The sequence below is a fragment of the Aethalodelphis obliquidens genome, unplaced genomic scaffold, assembly GCF_003676395.1.
Source record: "Aethalodelphis obliquidens isolate GAN/ISIS:26980383/991018 unplaced genomic scaffold, ASM367639v1 scaffold2, whole genome shotgun sequence".
In the NCBI taxonomy this organism is placed as follows: Eukaryota; Metazoa; Chordata; class Mammalia; order Artiodactyla; family Delphinidae; genus Aethalodelphis; species Aethalodelphis obliquidens.
Window position 1 is genome coordinate 53,753 of NW_020837946.1, and position 15,601 is coordinate 69,353.

The following is a 15,601-nucleotide window of genomic DNA, read 5'->3' on the forward strand; positions in this document are numbered from 1 at the left end:
GGGGAGAGGAAGGGAAGGGGGAGAGGAAGGCAAGGGGGGAGAGGAAGGGAAAGGGGGAGAGGAAAGGAAGGGGGAGAAGGGGGAGGGACAGAGGGTGAGGGAGGGAGGTGGGCGGGTGAGGAAGGGCCTGCATCGCCCTTTGTGGACACAGTCTGAGCTCTCGCAGATGGAACTGAGGTGAGGGGTAGTGAGGAGACCCCCCCCCCAGGGTCGGACAACACCTCCCAGCTCAGAGCACACCCCCACCCTCCAGCCCAGCCTCGTCCAGCCCTGGTCCTCAGAGGAGAGCTGAGTCCCCCAGAACAGAGCCTCAGGGCCCCAGTGTGAGTGCCACATGCCTCACGGGGACAGGGTCAGCAGCGAGCAGAGTGCTGGGTGCCTGGAGGCCCTGGGCTGACAGGAGCCCCCCCCCAGGGCTGCAGCCCCCCGAGGGGAGGCCAGGGGGGAGGGTTTGCCAGGAGATGCCTGTCGGCATGGGGTGTCACAGGGGTCAGCTGCGGCCACTCTCTCCCATACCAGCCACCTGAGCCATCTGGCCAGCTTGCCCCCCGACGCTGGACGCTCTCGGAGCGCACCTGGTCGGCAGGGACCCCTCCCACGCTCCAGGCCTCGCCGTGCTGGGGCCTCAGCAGCTGAGGCTTGGGGAGTGGCCCTCTGTTTGCCGCTGAAGCCTCCTCCACCAGCGGCGCGCCCGAGACATCGTCTTTGATGCTCTTTTCCCACCGTTTCAGCTTTCTTTAATGTTTTCCCTTCACAGCGAACCCTGAGTGTCTCAGAGCCGGAGCTGAACAGCAGCTGTCGGGCGGTTTCAGTCTCTGTCATCTTAGCCGACGAGACCTACACATTGCGCCACTAATATCAGCAGTTTCATTTTTCCTGTTTTCCATTCATTAGAACAAAACGCTTAGAGCGAAATGCGGTGAATAATCCAATCACTTCACAAATGTTCCGGCTGTGCGGGGGCGGGGGGGGGGGGGGGGAGGCGGGTCACGGACCCCAGGACCTCCCCCAGCCTGAGGCAAGTCAGTCCTGGAAGGTGAGGTCTGCATTACCCGTCAAGCCCCGGCACTGGAGGGGCTCAGGAAGCTGCTGATAGTGGAAAGATCTGGAAACGCGGCCGCCCCCAGCCCCGACGCCCCTCAGCACAGGGCTAGCAGGGCCACCATGGGGGCAGGGAGGGGCCCAGGACCCTGGGTAGGACAAAAGGGAAAGGGTCTTAGGTGGGCCTGGAGGAAAGGCCCCAGACCCTCACTGCCCACTGGGGGCAGCAGTGTGACCACTGCCCACAGCCCGCCGGGTGGCGGGGGCGGGCAGTAGAGGCCTGGTGGTGCCTGTGGTGCTTCAAACACTGTGGCTCCAGGGACCTAAGCCCAGAGAGGGCAGAGGGACGGCTGGGGAAGGGGAGCGGAGAAGACCCTGCACCCCCTCCCAGCGGACCCACAGGCTCCGGAAGAGTCAACAGCAAATACAGAGACGAGAATGCCCGGGATGGAGACGCCCCTCCCCCGCAGTGGGAGGAAGGGGGCCAAACCCACCTCCCCCTCCACCTGCCTCCGTCTCTCTGTTTCTCTCTCCCTCTCTCTCACCTCGTCTCTGTGCAGAGCATCTCCCTCCCTCCCACCAGCTCCCTGCCCAAGGGCAGGAGGAGGAAGGGGGGGCAGGGGCTTGGGGCGTGGCCCTGCGACCTGACCCGGACACGTTCCTTTCCTCCTGCACTTCTGCAAGCAGTGGAGGAGACAGCATGCCGGGCGGGCTGGCGCTCCGGGCATGGGGACCCCGCGGGCACTGTGGCCACTCGTCTGGGCCCTGCTGCAGCTGGGCTGGCAGCCAGGATGGCTCCTAGGTATGTGGGTCGGGGCTGGGTGGCGGGGGGTCAGGCTGGGCAAAGACCTCCGGTTCTCAGTCTCTGGCGGGGGTGTGGGGGGGAACCAGGCCCCTGAGGCCCAGCACGGCCCCTGGCAGGGCGCTGTGTGGCTTTGGGCAGGTGAAGGGCCCTCTCTGGGCTCTGGCTCCTAACCCACTCCCCTCACCTGGTGGTGAGTCCCTTCCTTGCTTGTGAGCAGGCAGGAGTATCCCAGCTCTTCCTGGGAGTCCCGAGGGACGGGCAAGCTCATGGCCCTCTCCGTAGGATGAAAGGGCTGGGCGGCCAGAGCCCCAGACCTCGGCCCCACTTGTGTTTTCCTGGGGGGAAGGGACTGACTGGTTCCATGAGGGCACAGGCTGGGTGGCCTGGAGATGTTTCTCCAATTATGTCAAAAGTGCAACAGTTCCAGTAAAGACCCATCCCATCGTGGGCCTGGGATGAGCCCCACCTGGGCCTCTGGACGAGCTGCCCTGGAGCACAGTGCCCGGGCACATCCGGGAGCGTCCACAGCAGGTTCTGGAGCGGGTCCCGGCCCCAAGCCCCTCAGTACGGGCTGTCCCCTAGGCAGGCCCTGCAGGCCCATGGCCAAAGCGGTGCTCAGGGAGAGGCCCCTCCTGGCTGCCCTGCCCTCAGCCACTGCGCCCGGTGCTGCCCTGATGGGAAGGGTTCCCCAGCCAGACCCAGGGCCTGTCCTCTAGACCTCGCTGGCCTCAGGGGTCAAGGGCCCTAGAAGGGCCAAGCCGAGGTGAGGCTGCCTGATCCCCACTGGCTGCCAGTCTTGGATTCTGTGCCCAGAGGCCCTCAGTTGTCTCTGCCTAGCCGGGCCTGCTCAGCACCTGCTCAGCGCCCAGGTCGCCCTGCTTTTTCCCCACACCTGGCCTCGCTCTCAGGATGGACGGAGGAAACTCACGGCTGCAGTCAGTGGTCCAAGAGCCTGTGGCCAAAAGGTGCCCTGTGCGGAGGCTTGCGGAGCCCAGGCACGGCATGCGGTGGAGACGGGGTGTGGGTGGAGACAGGGTGCGTGTCATCCCGGGAGGAGGAACCAAGGCCCGGGGGTTCAGGAGGCGCTGTGACTTGCCCTCGCCACCCACTCCCCACCAGGGCCCCTTCCCAAAGCAGGGGAAAATCAAAACGTGAAAGGGGTCGGCCTTGAGTTCCAGCTGAAGCCGACACTGGTGAGCTTTGTGCCCTCAGGCAGGTCCCTTAACCTCTCTGAGCTGCGGTTTTCCCACCTGCAGTTTGCTGATAATAATGCCTGCTTTATAGCGTCATGAGAATTCGATCTTATAAGAACTGTCTGGCCCAGCCTATGACACATTTTTTTAAGTCAGATATGTGTTATTTTTTTCAACGTACAAACTTGAAAAATATTTGAAAGATACAGAAAAGTTACCGAAACACAGCAGTGAACACCCAGAGTCTTCAATTTGGTAACCCTGGCACATTGGCTTTCTGTGTTACTTTGCTGGGGCTGCCGTAGCAAACTCCCACACCAGGCGGGCGGCTGGAACCACAGAAGCTTATGGGCCGGCGGTTCTGGAGGCTGGAAGTCGGACCTCGGTGTCACGGGGTCCCTTCCTCCCCAGGCTGCGAGTAAGACGTGGTTCCAGGCCTCTCCCAGCTGCAGGCGGTGGTGACGATGCTTGGTGTCCCTCGGCCTGTGGACACGTCACCCCAGCTCTGCTCTGTGTCACACGGCGTCCTCCCGTGTGTGGAGCTGTCCACGCATCCCCTTTTCCCCAGTAAGGACACGGTCGTGTCGGGTTAGGGGCCGCCAACCCCACACCTCATCTCAACGGATCACATCAGCAAAGACCCTGTTCCCAATAAGGTCACATTCCAGGGTGCTGCTCAACGCGGGTATTTGGGGGCCGGCGCAGCCCACAGCCCTCTCCATCCGTGCACTGCTGGTCACCTGAGCGCTAGTCACAGACTCTCCTAACGCCCGGGATGGTGGCTGACGCAGTCCCATAGATCAGATGCCCTCGCGTCCCGAGCCTGCTGTCTGGCTGGGCTCTTTCCCTGACGGAGCCGAGTCCAGACCCTCAGCTTCAGCCGGACGCCACTGTCCTCAGCCTCCTCTGACCTACAGCAGGCATTTTTGTTTGTTTGTTTGTTTTTAATCGAATCTCAATTTTATTTTAGATATGGAAATCCTTAGAATTAGGAGTTTTTGAGGTGTAATCGGCATAGCACTATATTAGTTTCGGGCATACAGTGTGTTTGTATTTGTATATATTCCAAAATGATCACCTCAGTAGGCCCAGCTAATGTCATCACCATATACAGTTGCCAGATTTTTTCTTGTGAAAAGAGCCATCAAGAGCCGCTTTCGCAGCTACTTTCAAATGCGCAACGCAGACTTATTAGCTCTAGTCACCACGCCGCACATCACACCCCAGGGACTTATTTATTTTATGCCTGGAAGTTTGTACCTTTTGGCCACCTTCACCCATTTCCCCAGCCCCTACCTCTGGAAACTGCCGATCTCTTCTCTATATCCATGAGCTCAGTTTTTGTCTCGTTTTGTTTTTTGGGTTTTTTTTAGATTCCACATATAAGTGAAATCATACAGTATTTGTCTTTCTCTGCCTGACTTACTTCAGGCAGAGAAAGACAAATATTCTCTAGGTCCATCCAAGCTGTCTCAAGTGGCAAGATTTCATTCTCTTTTATGGCTGAGTAGTATTCCATTGTATATATACCACATCTTCTTTATCCATTCCTCTGTCGATGGGCACTGAGGTCGCTTCTGTATCTCGGCAATTGTAAATAGTGCTGCAGTGAACATTGGGGTGTATATATCTTTTAAATTAATGTTTTCATTTTCTTCAGACAATACTAAGAAGTGAAATTGCTGGATCACATGGTAGTTCTGTGTTTAGTTTTTAAGGAACCTCCGTACTGTTCCAACAGCATCTGTGCCAGTTTCCATTCCCTTTTCTCCATGTCTTCTTCACCACTTGTTATCTCTAGACTTCTTTTTTTTTTTTTTTTTTTTAATCTCTAGACTTCTTGACGAGGCCATTCCGACGGGCGTGAGGTGATACCTCATTGTAGTTTTTACTTGCATTTCCCTGATGATCAGTGACGTTGAGCATCTCTCTTTTCATGTGTCTGTTGGCCATCAGCATGTCTTCTTTGGAAAAATGTCTCTTCAGGTCCTCTGCCCACTTTTTAATCAGATTGTTTGGTTTTTTGCTATTAAGTTGTAAGAGTTTTTTATATACTTTGGATCTCAACCCCTTATCAGATATATGATTTGCAAGTATTTTCTCCCATTCACTCTGCTGCCTTTTCGTTTTTTGATGGTGTCCTTTGCTGTGCAGAAGCTTTTTAGCTTGACGTAGCCCCACCTGTCTGTTTCTGCTTTTGTTGCCGCTGCTGGCATTCCTGAAGGAGCCAGGCCAGGTGTGCAAGCACCTGCCACCTGGGAGGTCACAGACATGATGGTCCTTCTTGGGGCACCCATCGGAGACCCGTCATACGGGGTCGCTCCCTCTGGGTCCACTGCAAAGCACGGTGGGGGGGGGGGAGGTGCTCTTCTCCCTTCGGGATGAATCAGAGACCTGAGGTAGGGACCCAGCAGTCCGCTGGGCAATGCTTTCAGCACCCACTGGTGGGTGTTGCCTGAATCAGGTGTTAGATGGTAGCTGTGAAATGTGGTCTCTAAGGCCGCCCTGAGCCCGTGCCAGGCCTCCCTCCACGGGAGCCGGGCCGGTGCCACCTTGGTGCTCACAGTGTGCCCCACACCCAGGCACCCCCCAGGGTCTCTCCCTCCTGACCCTGCTGAGGCTCAGCGGCTCTCTCCTCAACCCAATCCCCAAACAGAAAAACAAGCCTGGAGACCCCTCACTGACATTCCATTATTACATAAATAGACAACATTTAAATTTTCAATTACTCAAACAACATAAGAAAAGATGCACAGACATTCATCCTGCAGGGATAAAGGGGACCCCAGGACTCGGGAAGAAGCTCTGTTAGCATCCCAGGCCAAGGCTGATGTAGAGGGGTGGGGGTCACCAGGAGCCCAGGCCCCATCTGGCTCTCCCGCCTGTTCCCAGCGCCATCTCAGCCCTGAGGTCTCCGGCCCCACACTCCCTCTGCTCTGCTTCCCGTGATGCTTCTGGGCTCTCGTTCCAGGGAACCATCTTTCTCCATCTGGGGGGCCTCTGAGCGCCCCGTGAGGGTCCCCCCTGTGGCCCTGCACGCTGGCCGGGCCGCCGGGAGCCCCTGACAGCCAGGCACCCTGTGCCTTTGGGGAGGCGGGTGCTTCCTGGTCAGTGTTGGGTCCTGAGCGGCCCCGGGTGATGGGCTGTCCCCTCCCACACTACCCCACGGACACTGCCCTTGACCTGTGTCCCAGGCCGGCCCCCCAGCAGCTGCATCCAGCCCCTGCCTCTGCCCACACTGTGAGGGTCCAGGGGGGGCGGGGGGGGACAGGCATCCAGGTAGGGCTGTGCTGGGGTAGGGGTCTGAGGGGCAGCAGGGAAGCCATGCAGAGAACCAGGCCAGGGACCTACGTAGCCCAGGGTCCCAGCTACTCAGGTCCAGATTCTGTGAGAGCCCCACGGAGAGCAAGCAGGTAGACAAGAGACTCAAATGGCCACCAGTTCAGGCTGGCGAATGGGGGTGGTGGTGAGGGCCTGCACTGAAGACGAGCGGGGCCCCCGTCCATGCAGGGCTCGTCAGCAAAGGTCCCCACAGGCACTCACGGGGGCCCTGATGGAGGGGCCTGTGCAGGAAGGGAGGCTCCCCAGGGGGCTCACTCGAGGCCTTGGCAGGTGGGAAAGGGGGGTTGGCGTGGACACAGGACGGCTGGGAGCACAGTCTGGGGGGCACCACCCAGAACAGCGGCTCCTGGGGTACCTGTGAGGTGCCCTGGGTCTCCGGACCCAGATGCGGGCTCGCTGCGGGTGGGAGCCCTGGGGTGGGGGGCGCCCAAGGGCCTTGTGCAGAGCAGGACTCTCGGATCCGGTGCACCATCACCACCGCGCGACTTTGACCAAATCTGTGTCCAGCAGGTACCGAAGCGGCGGCAGGGCGGTGGCAGGGGAGCAGATGCGGGCCCCGCGGGGCAGTAGGCCTGGCTGAGAGGGGAGGCCTGGCCGCCCTCAGGCCGCCCCGGCCTCCCCGCTGCCCCCGCCCCTCCTTGCCAGTGGGACGGGCCTCCACAGAGATGCGAAGACAACCGCCAGCCCTGCACAGAGCTGCCCCTCCACAGGGGCTGGGGGTGTCCCCCTCCCTGGAGGAGCGGTCAGGGGGCTGAGGGGGGCTGGGTCTTGGGGGGCAGCCTCAGGCCTGCCACTGTGTGCAAATCAGGGGCCACTGCGCAAGCTCCCAGCATGAGCCGTCCGCAGGGGGCTAAAGCACCGGGTGTGGGTTTGGCCACATGTGGGTCCCAACCGGGGCCCCTCCCTGCGACCTGGGCCATCACGTCAGCCTGGACTCTGTGTGGGGTGCGGCTGGGCATCTCCTGGGAGGGGCTGCCCCACCCCCAACCCCCCAGCCAGCGAGCTGGGTGTGAGGGCGTGCACACCCGTGCGTGCGCGTGCCAACGTGAGCTGTGTGTGTGTGTCGGCGAGGCGGGCCCCTGCATGTGGCGGGGCATCCCCAGGTGGGGCCTGCAGACAGAGCCCAGGCTCGTCCGCGCTGGCCTCTGGGCACCAGTCCGCGGTCGTGGCACGCCCAGTCAGCAGTGCCCACGGGGGGAGTGGAGGGGGCGCTCCCAGCTCTGAGCTGGTTCTGAGCTGGAGCCTGCCGGGGCTGGGTTCTCCGTGGGACGCCCCCACCAGCCCAGCCCGGCCTCCCAGTTACCCTCCCCCTCCCCCAGCGCAGGGAGCGTGGGGGTCAGGCCTGCGGGGACTGGCAACTGGGACTCAAGGAGGGAGAGGGTGAAGGCCCTTAAACCACCACTGCGGAGGGGGAAAAGCGAGGGCCTGGAGGTCAGAGCCAGATCGCAGCCTGGCCCCAGGTCTCAGTAGAGTCAAAGGACAAAGTCACACCCCGGAGCGGCCCGTGAGAGGCGAGCACCCGTCCCCAGAAGCACTGCACAACCTTCCCATCGACAGGCCATGGGAGAGTGGGCGGGGAGGGTCTGGTGGGCGGGCTCCATACCCCTTCCGCACACCCGCCCACTGCTCCTCTCTCCACCCCTCAGATGCCCCCAGCAGGCCCTGGAGCCCCCTCACCTTCTCCCCGGCCCGGCTCACTGTGCCCGAGGGGGCGAACGCCACCTTCACCTGCAGCTTCTCCAGCAAGCCCGAGCACTTCGTCCTCAACTGGTACCGCATGAGCCCCAGCAACCAGACAGACAAGCTGGCCGCCTTCCCCGAGGACCGCAGCCAGCCTGGCCGGGACCGGCGCTTCCACGTCACGCCGCTGCCCGGCGGGCGACACTTCCACATGAGCATCATGGCCGCCCAGCGCAATGACAGCGGCGTCTACTTCTGTGGGGCCATCTACCTGCCCCCCAAGACGCAGATCAACGAGAGCCGGCCTGCGGAGCTCACGGTGACAGGTGAGGGCGTCGGCGACCCGAGGGCATGGGTGAGCAGGGCGGGGTCTGGGCAGCCAGCAGGAGCAGCCTCAGCCATGGGGCATCGTGGGCAGGGGTTGCCAGGCTCCATTCCAGGGCTCTGTCCCACACCCAGGACCACGGCGACCCACGGCCCTGGCTCTGCATGCCTGGAAGCACCCCCAGACCCACTTGTCCTCGAGGAAGAGGCCGGTGGCAGGCGCCTCTCAGGATGAGCTCGTGCTCGGAAGCTGTGCCAGGGTGCAGGCCGGGGCGAGACTGGTCAGCGCAGGTCTAGGACTCACAGAGGGCAGGGCCCTAGGTCCCCCGGCTCTGACTCCTGTCCTGTTGCCCCTGCAGAGGGAGTCCTGGAGCTGCCCACAGAGCGCCCCAGCCCCCCACCCAGGACCGAAGGCCAGTTACAGGGCCTGGTCGCCCGTGTCACAAGCGTCCTGCTGGGAGCTCTGCTGCTGGTGCTGCTGACCTGGGTCCTGGCAGCCGTCTTCCTCTGGGCCACTCGGGGTAAGGCCGCGCCAGTCCCCACAGGCGCAGCCCACAGTCTCCCTCCCTTCACCCCTCCCCTGCTCCTACCCCCTCCATGTCCCCCCACAGGGAGGGGCCAGACTGGGCTTCCCAGGGTCTGTGGTCCCCTCACAACCCCTGTGCCTGCTCTCAGGAGGGGTGTGAGGGAGGGGAGTGGGGAGGGCAGCCCCCCCGCAAGGCTGAGTCACCTCAGGCTGCACCTTAGGCTGCAGGACACTGAAAGCTCTTCTAACCGCTGGGCGCCCAAGGTGAAAGCCACAGCCACCGCAGGCCTGGAGACCGCTGAGGACACCCCACCCCTTGAGTGGGGTAGGGGTGCAGCCCAGCTGAGAGCAAAGCCCTGTGGGAGGTCATCTCTCCAGGGAATCGCTCTTTCCGCCTTTAAATATTTTTGAGAACGTGCGGGGATCGCTGATGATGCGCCCGCTGTGTGTGCTGCGCCAGCCGAGCGGGCGCCGCGCACGGGCTGGGCCGCACGTGAGGCCTGGAAGCCAGGCGGGCCCTGGGGACCAGACAACCAGGTCCCTTCCCAGGGACCCCTGAGACCCCCGCCACGGCAGCAGGGCCTCGGGGCTCCCTGACTCGTGTGCTTCTCTGCAGAGGGCTGCGCGCGCAGGAGCGAAGACCAGCCTCCGGTGAGCGTCCTTCCCTTGGCGGTGCCGTTGCCGCGGCCGCACCTCCCAGGGCAGGGGGGGGGGGCGGCCTCAGAGCAGCCACGCCCCTCGCGCGCCACCGCTGCGTGTCCGAGGTTGGGTGGCCAGCCCTGCCATGCTGTGCGCGCGCGCGCGCGTGTGTGCGTGCGTGCGTGCGTGCGTGCGTGCGTGCGTGCGTGTGTGTGTGTGTGTGTGTGTGTGTGTGTGTGTGTGTCAGCCCCTCGGAGACCGACGACCCGTCCCTTCTTCTCTCCCCAAGAAGGAGGGCTCCTCCACCGGGCCTGCGTGCACCGTGGACTACGGGGAGCTAGACTTCCAGTGGCGAGAGAAGACCCCGGAGCCCCCGGCCCCCTGTGTCCCGGAGCAGACCGAGTATGCCACCATCGTCTTCCCGGGCAGGCCGGGCTCCCCAAGCCGCAGGGCTTCCGCAGACAGCCCGCAGGGGCCCCGGCCACTGAGGACTGAGGACGGACACTGCTCCTGGCCCCTCTGACCGGCTTCCTCGGCTGGCCCGAGTCCTTCAGACCCTCCGCCAAGAGCCAGGGGGGCACCTTCCCTGGAAGAGCACAGAGTGGTAGGGCAGCCCAGGAGGTGAGCCTGTCCAAGGGTGACCACGCCCACCCCTGCCAGCACCTGCCAGCCCTGCCCGGCTCCGTGGGCGGGGGAAGGAGCCTCACCCCGGACTCCAGACCCAGTCTCAGGCTGAGCTGGCCAGAGCCTCCCTCCTACACACGCCAGCTGCCTCCCAGGAGGGCCTGGTGCCTGGACATAGGGGCCCGCGGGTCCTGGTTGGAGACTCCGCCTTGGAGCAGGCCTGGTAGGTCCAGCACGGATCCCTCGTGGGGCGCACGGGGAAATGCACAAGGTCAGGGCTCCCCTGGGGCCTCGTGTTCCCCCAGGCCTGGAAGAGAGCTCCTGGCGGCGGTGGGGCCCCTCCACCCTCACGCGTGCCCAGGCCCGTCATGCAGCCCAGGAAACAGGCAATGAAGGGAGCTGGCGGAGCTGGAGTCACGCCGCCGAGGCCATCCTGGGGGCCCTGGTGTCCCCCGTGTATCCCCACTTCTTCTTGGCGCCCATTCACAGTGCTACTTAAAGGGGCCTCCGCCGGGCCCCCTCCAGGGCACTGGGGCAGGTGCGGGGCCCCCTCGGCAGGGACCCCTCCGACGGAGCCGCCACTCCCTGTGGCCTGCACACAACGTCCGGGGCAGCTGGGTGTGGGGGACTCTGAGGCATGTGTCCCTTCTAGGGGTTCACGCACACTTCCTTGCTCTGTTACACTGTAATTAAAGAGTGATGAAAGCTCTAAGAAAGGCGCCGAGGGATTCCCTGGTGGCGCAGTGGTTGAGAGTCCGCCTGCCAATGCAGGGGACACAGGTTCGTGCCCCCAGTCCGGGAAGATCCCACATGCCGCGGAGCGGCTGGGCCCATGAGCCATGGCCGCTGAGCCTGCGCGTCCGGAGCCTGTGCTCCGCGGCGGGAGAGGCCACAACAGCGAGAGGCCCACGTACCGCAAAAAAAAAAAAAAAAAATGGCGCCGAGTTTTCCTGCTCACTCATTGGACACCGGCCTGAAGAAGTAGGATGCGCCAGCCTGCCCGGCCTGGCCCTCACTATCCCAGAAACACACTGGCCCTTCAAGGCCCCTCCTCTCCGTCCCCACCACACTCACGCCCACAGCCTGAAACCCCTCCGTCTTCAGGGGGCCAGCGGGCACCGCCCCCCAGAAGCCCTCTCCAGGCTCCACGTCCCTGGGTCCCGTAACCCCCTGCCCCCGAACCTGGCACAGGACGTCCCCAACTGAGCAGCTGTGCCTGAATGTCCTGCCCCAGCCCAACGTGTCCCCACACCAGGCCGGCAGGGGGATGGAGTGGGCAGGTGAGCGAGTGGGCTGCCGCAGGCTATGAGTGAGCAGGTGCCAGGCTGCTGGGGGGGCTGGCATCTGTGGGGAAACCCAGTCCCTTCCCCTCTACAAACTGGATGATGGTTCAGTCCCCCAGGGAGGGGATGCACTGCCACCACACAGGTCATCGGCTCTTGTCCCTGACTACCGTGACAGACACCCCCAACCTCCCCCCCCCCCCCCCGCAGTGAGCCTCGTCCAAACCCGCAGGTGCCGGGAGCACAGCAGCCCCCACCAGCTCCTCAGCCCTCGAGCTCACACCCTGTGCCTGCCATCCTGGAGACTGACCCAGGCAGAGGGAGAGTCACCGGGTCTGGGACACTGGAGGGAACACTGCTGGTGAATTTTGCAGACGACGCGGGCTTTTGTGCCTGGAAAACCCAGGAGGTTCTGTGGGGAAACTGCTATGGCAACAGGAAAATCTAGTCCAGGAGCAGCTGTAAGATTAACATCCCGAAATAAATGGCTTCCGTACATCCAACGGTAACCACTTAGAAGAAAAAGTGATAGCGAATATTCCGCCTATGACAGCAACAGAAAAGATTGTGTTCAAGGCGTAGATTCAGTGAGAAAAGCACGAACCCGCAGGAGAGCAGAGTACCGGCGTGGCCTGGTGATCTGGGGAGGATGCCTCGACGCCATCGAGACGTCAGTTCTTCCTAATTATACAAATTTAATACGATCCCTGTGAAAACCACATTTCTGCAACCGTAAAGTTCATCTGGAAAAATAAACAGGCAAGTAACAGCCAAGAAAACCAGGAAAGGAAAGTGAAAGAAGAGCAGCTTTATCAGATCTAATACTGATGATCATTAAAACAGTGGCGTTAGCACATGAAAAGGCAGGAAGAGAGCCAATGAGTGGGGAACCATAGACTTCCTAGGTGGTGCTGGGACAGCACAGCTATTTGGAAAGTATAGTATAGTAAGGTAGATGCATCCCTCCTACCCTGTGCTTGCATCAATCCCAACCCTATGAGACACAGGAGAAAAACCTACCAGACCTTCACAGGGATGCCGGCTCACCCTAGGTGCCATGGAAGAGAAGATGGGGAAATTCAGCTGTGTAAATTGGGGAAAACCCTGTAGCACATCAAAAACATCATCACGAGCAGACTGGGGAAGGAATTTGCAATATCACGCAGAAGGGTAACGCTCCAATTATAGAAAGGTCTAAAGTCGGGGAGACAGCAAGGGCAGAGTTGCAATGGAAAAGCGAGCCAGAGAAATGACGGACTGTTCACGCACATGCCTCCCACATGTTATGTGCACACATATCCCTTAAACAGGGAAAGGATGCTTATTTTCACTCAAAATAAGGAAACTGCAGATCACAGCCACACCTATTCACCAGCCAACTCGGAAAGCTTGACTACACCCTGGGCGAGGATGCTGGGAAGCCGCTGCTTAGCACTTAGTGGAGCATTTGCCCTTCACTCCTGAGCCCCACCTGTGCAACACCTCCCGGGGGTACCAGCAGAAACGGGAAGCACGCGGGGTTCACTGTGCTGGACCTGATGGCTGAAGGTAGGGAGGCCCCGGGGTGGCAGGAGAAGGGGCCCCGCCCGAACTCTGGGTGAACTGGCTCCTGGGCGGCCGCCAGCCCTCAGGTGTGTGCAGGAGGGATGGAGACACTCGGCCCCGGAGCACGGAACCAGGTTGGGGTCCGGTCAAGAGACATGTGGGCAATCTGAGCATCAAAACTGCCAAAATTAACATGAAAAATCTAATTGATTCACACACTCTGAGCAAGTTTAAAAGACCACGAGCTCATACTGATACTGGAAAAATTTTTTTAAGATGAAAGATCAGGGAGGGAAGGAAGTGGCCTCGGGTGTGCTGGCAGTGCCGGCCGCCCTGGCAGCCGCGCTCAGATAAGAAGTGAGACCGAGAGCGACACTCAGCACTTTGCATCCGCCTTCCCGTAAGGCGGCCCCTGCCACCTGCCGCCTGTCGCCTCTCACTTTTTCCGTTCCCCTGCTCTGCCCCAGCCGCGTGTGTCACCGGCCTGGGGGGGCATCGCGCCCACCCCCCGCCCACACCCGTTCCAGCGGGTCAGTCTCTGCATCAGCGTCTGAGCATCTCACGGAGCCACAGCGTCGGGGAAGGGGGAGAGGGGGAGGGCGGGTCTCAGGGCTCCCTGCTCCCAGCCTGAGACCCCGGCAGCCCACCAGGTTCCAGGTGCTCCCTAGCCGAGCCCCACCTGGCAGCCCCTCTGCCCAGCAGAACACCCCCTCGGGCCACCTGGGCCCTCCCGGTCCCTGTGCGGGGGGAAGTGGGGGAAGTGGGGGTGGCCAGACACCTCACCATAGGAGTCCGAGGTCCCACAAGGCCTGCGGGAAGGGAGGGGGGCGCTGTGGCCAAGGCCAAGGCCAAGGCCTCCTGGCAGCAGAGCTCAGGTCTCAAACTGAGCCCAGCCTTGGGAACAGGGAAGCGGGCCTGCTGTGCGGCACCTGGGCTCTCAGCCCTTGTGGGTTGGTGGTCTGATGTGGACGGATGTCCCTATGGTCTGAGTGAGGTTCCTGAGTGTTTGGAGACTTCAGAATGTGGGGACCCCCCTGTGAGTGACCAAGGCGGTGCAGGGGACCCTTCCCGGGGGTCCTGTACCTCGACCCGGTTGGGCTGCCCCATCCGCTGGGGGGTGGCCTGTGTTCCTGGCTCCTGAGCCCACGCCTTGGGTGGGCAGGGGTGGCGGGGGCTCCCCACAGCCCTTGCCTCCCGCGGTTTGTGGTGCCATGGGCTTGCCTCAGGTCAGGGCCGCCTCTGAGAGCCACTTTAGGGGAAAGATGTGTCACCTCCCCATAGCCCTGCTTCTCGGGCCCCGTTATCTGAGCATCACAAGGCGCTCGGCTGCTGGGCCCTCGGGCGGGAAGAGGCTCCGGGCCAAGGCACCCACACGTCCAGGCAGATGGCGCCCAGCCTCACATCCGCCCCGAGGGGCGCCGGCCACCGGTGGCCTGCCCAGTGGGCACAGATCCACATCTAAGAGCCCCCCAGCCGTTTTGACTTCTCCCAGCCAGGGGTCCCAGTGGGGGTCGTAGCGCCTCTAGATTCAGCTCCTGTTGGTCCTTTGGGCAAAATGGGGCTGGCCCAAGGGCATGGCCTGAGGGCGGGGGGCGGGGCCTCAGGCACGCGTGTACCAGCGTCCCACCGACCCACCGACCCACGGCGGCAAAATCCATGATTGTTTTTTGTTTTTATCTCGGTCTGAATTCCGAAAATATACTATCAAATGCTATTATTCAGCCATTTAAAACATTAACTAATTAATTTACAAAATTCTGTCCATACACATTCATAGCAGCATTATTCACAGTAGCCACAAGATGGAAGCAACCCGCGTCCATCAACTGATGAAGGATAAACAGAATGTGGTCCGTCCATATGACAGAATATTATTCAGCCTCAAAAAGGAAGGAAATTCTGAGTCATGCTACACTGCGAATGAACCTTAAGGACATGATGGTCAATGAAATAAGCCAGACACAAGGGGATGGACACCTATGATTCCCTTATATGAGGTACTTAGGTAGTCAAATCATACAGAAAGTAGAATGGAGGGTGCCAACAGCTGGGGACGAGGGGTTGGGAAGTTAGTGTTCAGTGGGGACAGTGTCAGTTTAGGAAGATGAAAATGGGGCTGGGGTAGAGAATGGTCATTGCCACAGCTGTGGCAAGTCAGAGAGGCTGGAGAGCCGGGCGAGCTGATGCTGCGGCTGGAATCTGAGCTGTCAAGGGCAGAATCCCCTCTTCCTCAGGGAAGCTCAGCCTTTTCTCATAAGGCCTTCAACTGGTTGGGGGAGGCCCCCACGTTATAAAGGATAACGTGCTTTACTCAAAGTCTGCAGATTTAAATGTTAATCTCATCTAAAAATAGCTCTGTGGGCAGCTTCCCTCCTTCCCACCTTCCAAACACTCTTGAGAGACGGCACAGGGTTTGCAGACTAAAGAAGACCACGGCCCCGCCCCACCCCACGTTCATCACGGTTTTATTCTCGGTGCCGCTCTGAGCGCACAGAACCTCTCCCTTCTTCCCTGTTACAGACACTGCCCGGGAAGGACCCCGGCCACCAGCCCCCCCACGCCCCTCCCCTGTGGGTCCACACCAGGACAGATGCAAGCA

At 61.2% G+C, this 15,601-nt stretch overlaps 1 protein-coding gene across 2 annotated transcripts; it reads left to right on the top strand.

Moving 5' to 3' along the window:
• The first annotated feature begins 1,731 nt into the window (after positions 1–1,731).
• PDCD1 (programmed cell death 1) lies at positions 1,732–10,924 on the top strand. Of its 2 annotated transcripts, none has more exons than XM_027115942.1 (5): positions 1,732–1,843; positions 8,028–8,387; positions 8,745–8,906; positions 9,528–9,562; positions 9,840–10,924. In XM_027115942.1, the coding sequence occupies exons 1-5, from the start codon at positions 1,768–1,770 to the stop codon at positions 10,071–10,073; spliced, it is 867 nt and encodes a 288-aa protein (XP_026971743.1). In that variant the 5' UTR covers positions 1,732–1,767; the 3' UTR covers positions 10,074–10,924. The 2 variants fall into 2 exon arrangements, with proteins under 2 accessions (XP_026971743.1, XP_026971748.1); XM_027115947.1 differs by having other exon boundaries at positions 9,843–10,924.
• Positions 10,925–15,601: the final 4,677 nt, after the last annotated feature.

Coding starts and splice junctions, on each gene's coding strand:
- PDCD1 (XM_027115942.1), top strand. CDS start 1,768: ATGGGGACCCCGCGGGCACTGTGGCCACTCGTCTGGGCCCTGCTGCAG. Junction 1,844..8,027: donor GCAGCCAGGATGGCTCCTAG/GTATGTGGGTCG, acceptor TCCACCCCTCAG/ATGCCCCCAGCAGGCCCTGG. Junction 8,388..8,744: donor TGCGGAGCTCACGGTGACAG/GTGAGGGCGTCG, acceptor TTGCCCCTGCAG/AGGGAGTCCTGGAGCTGCCC.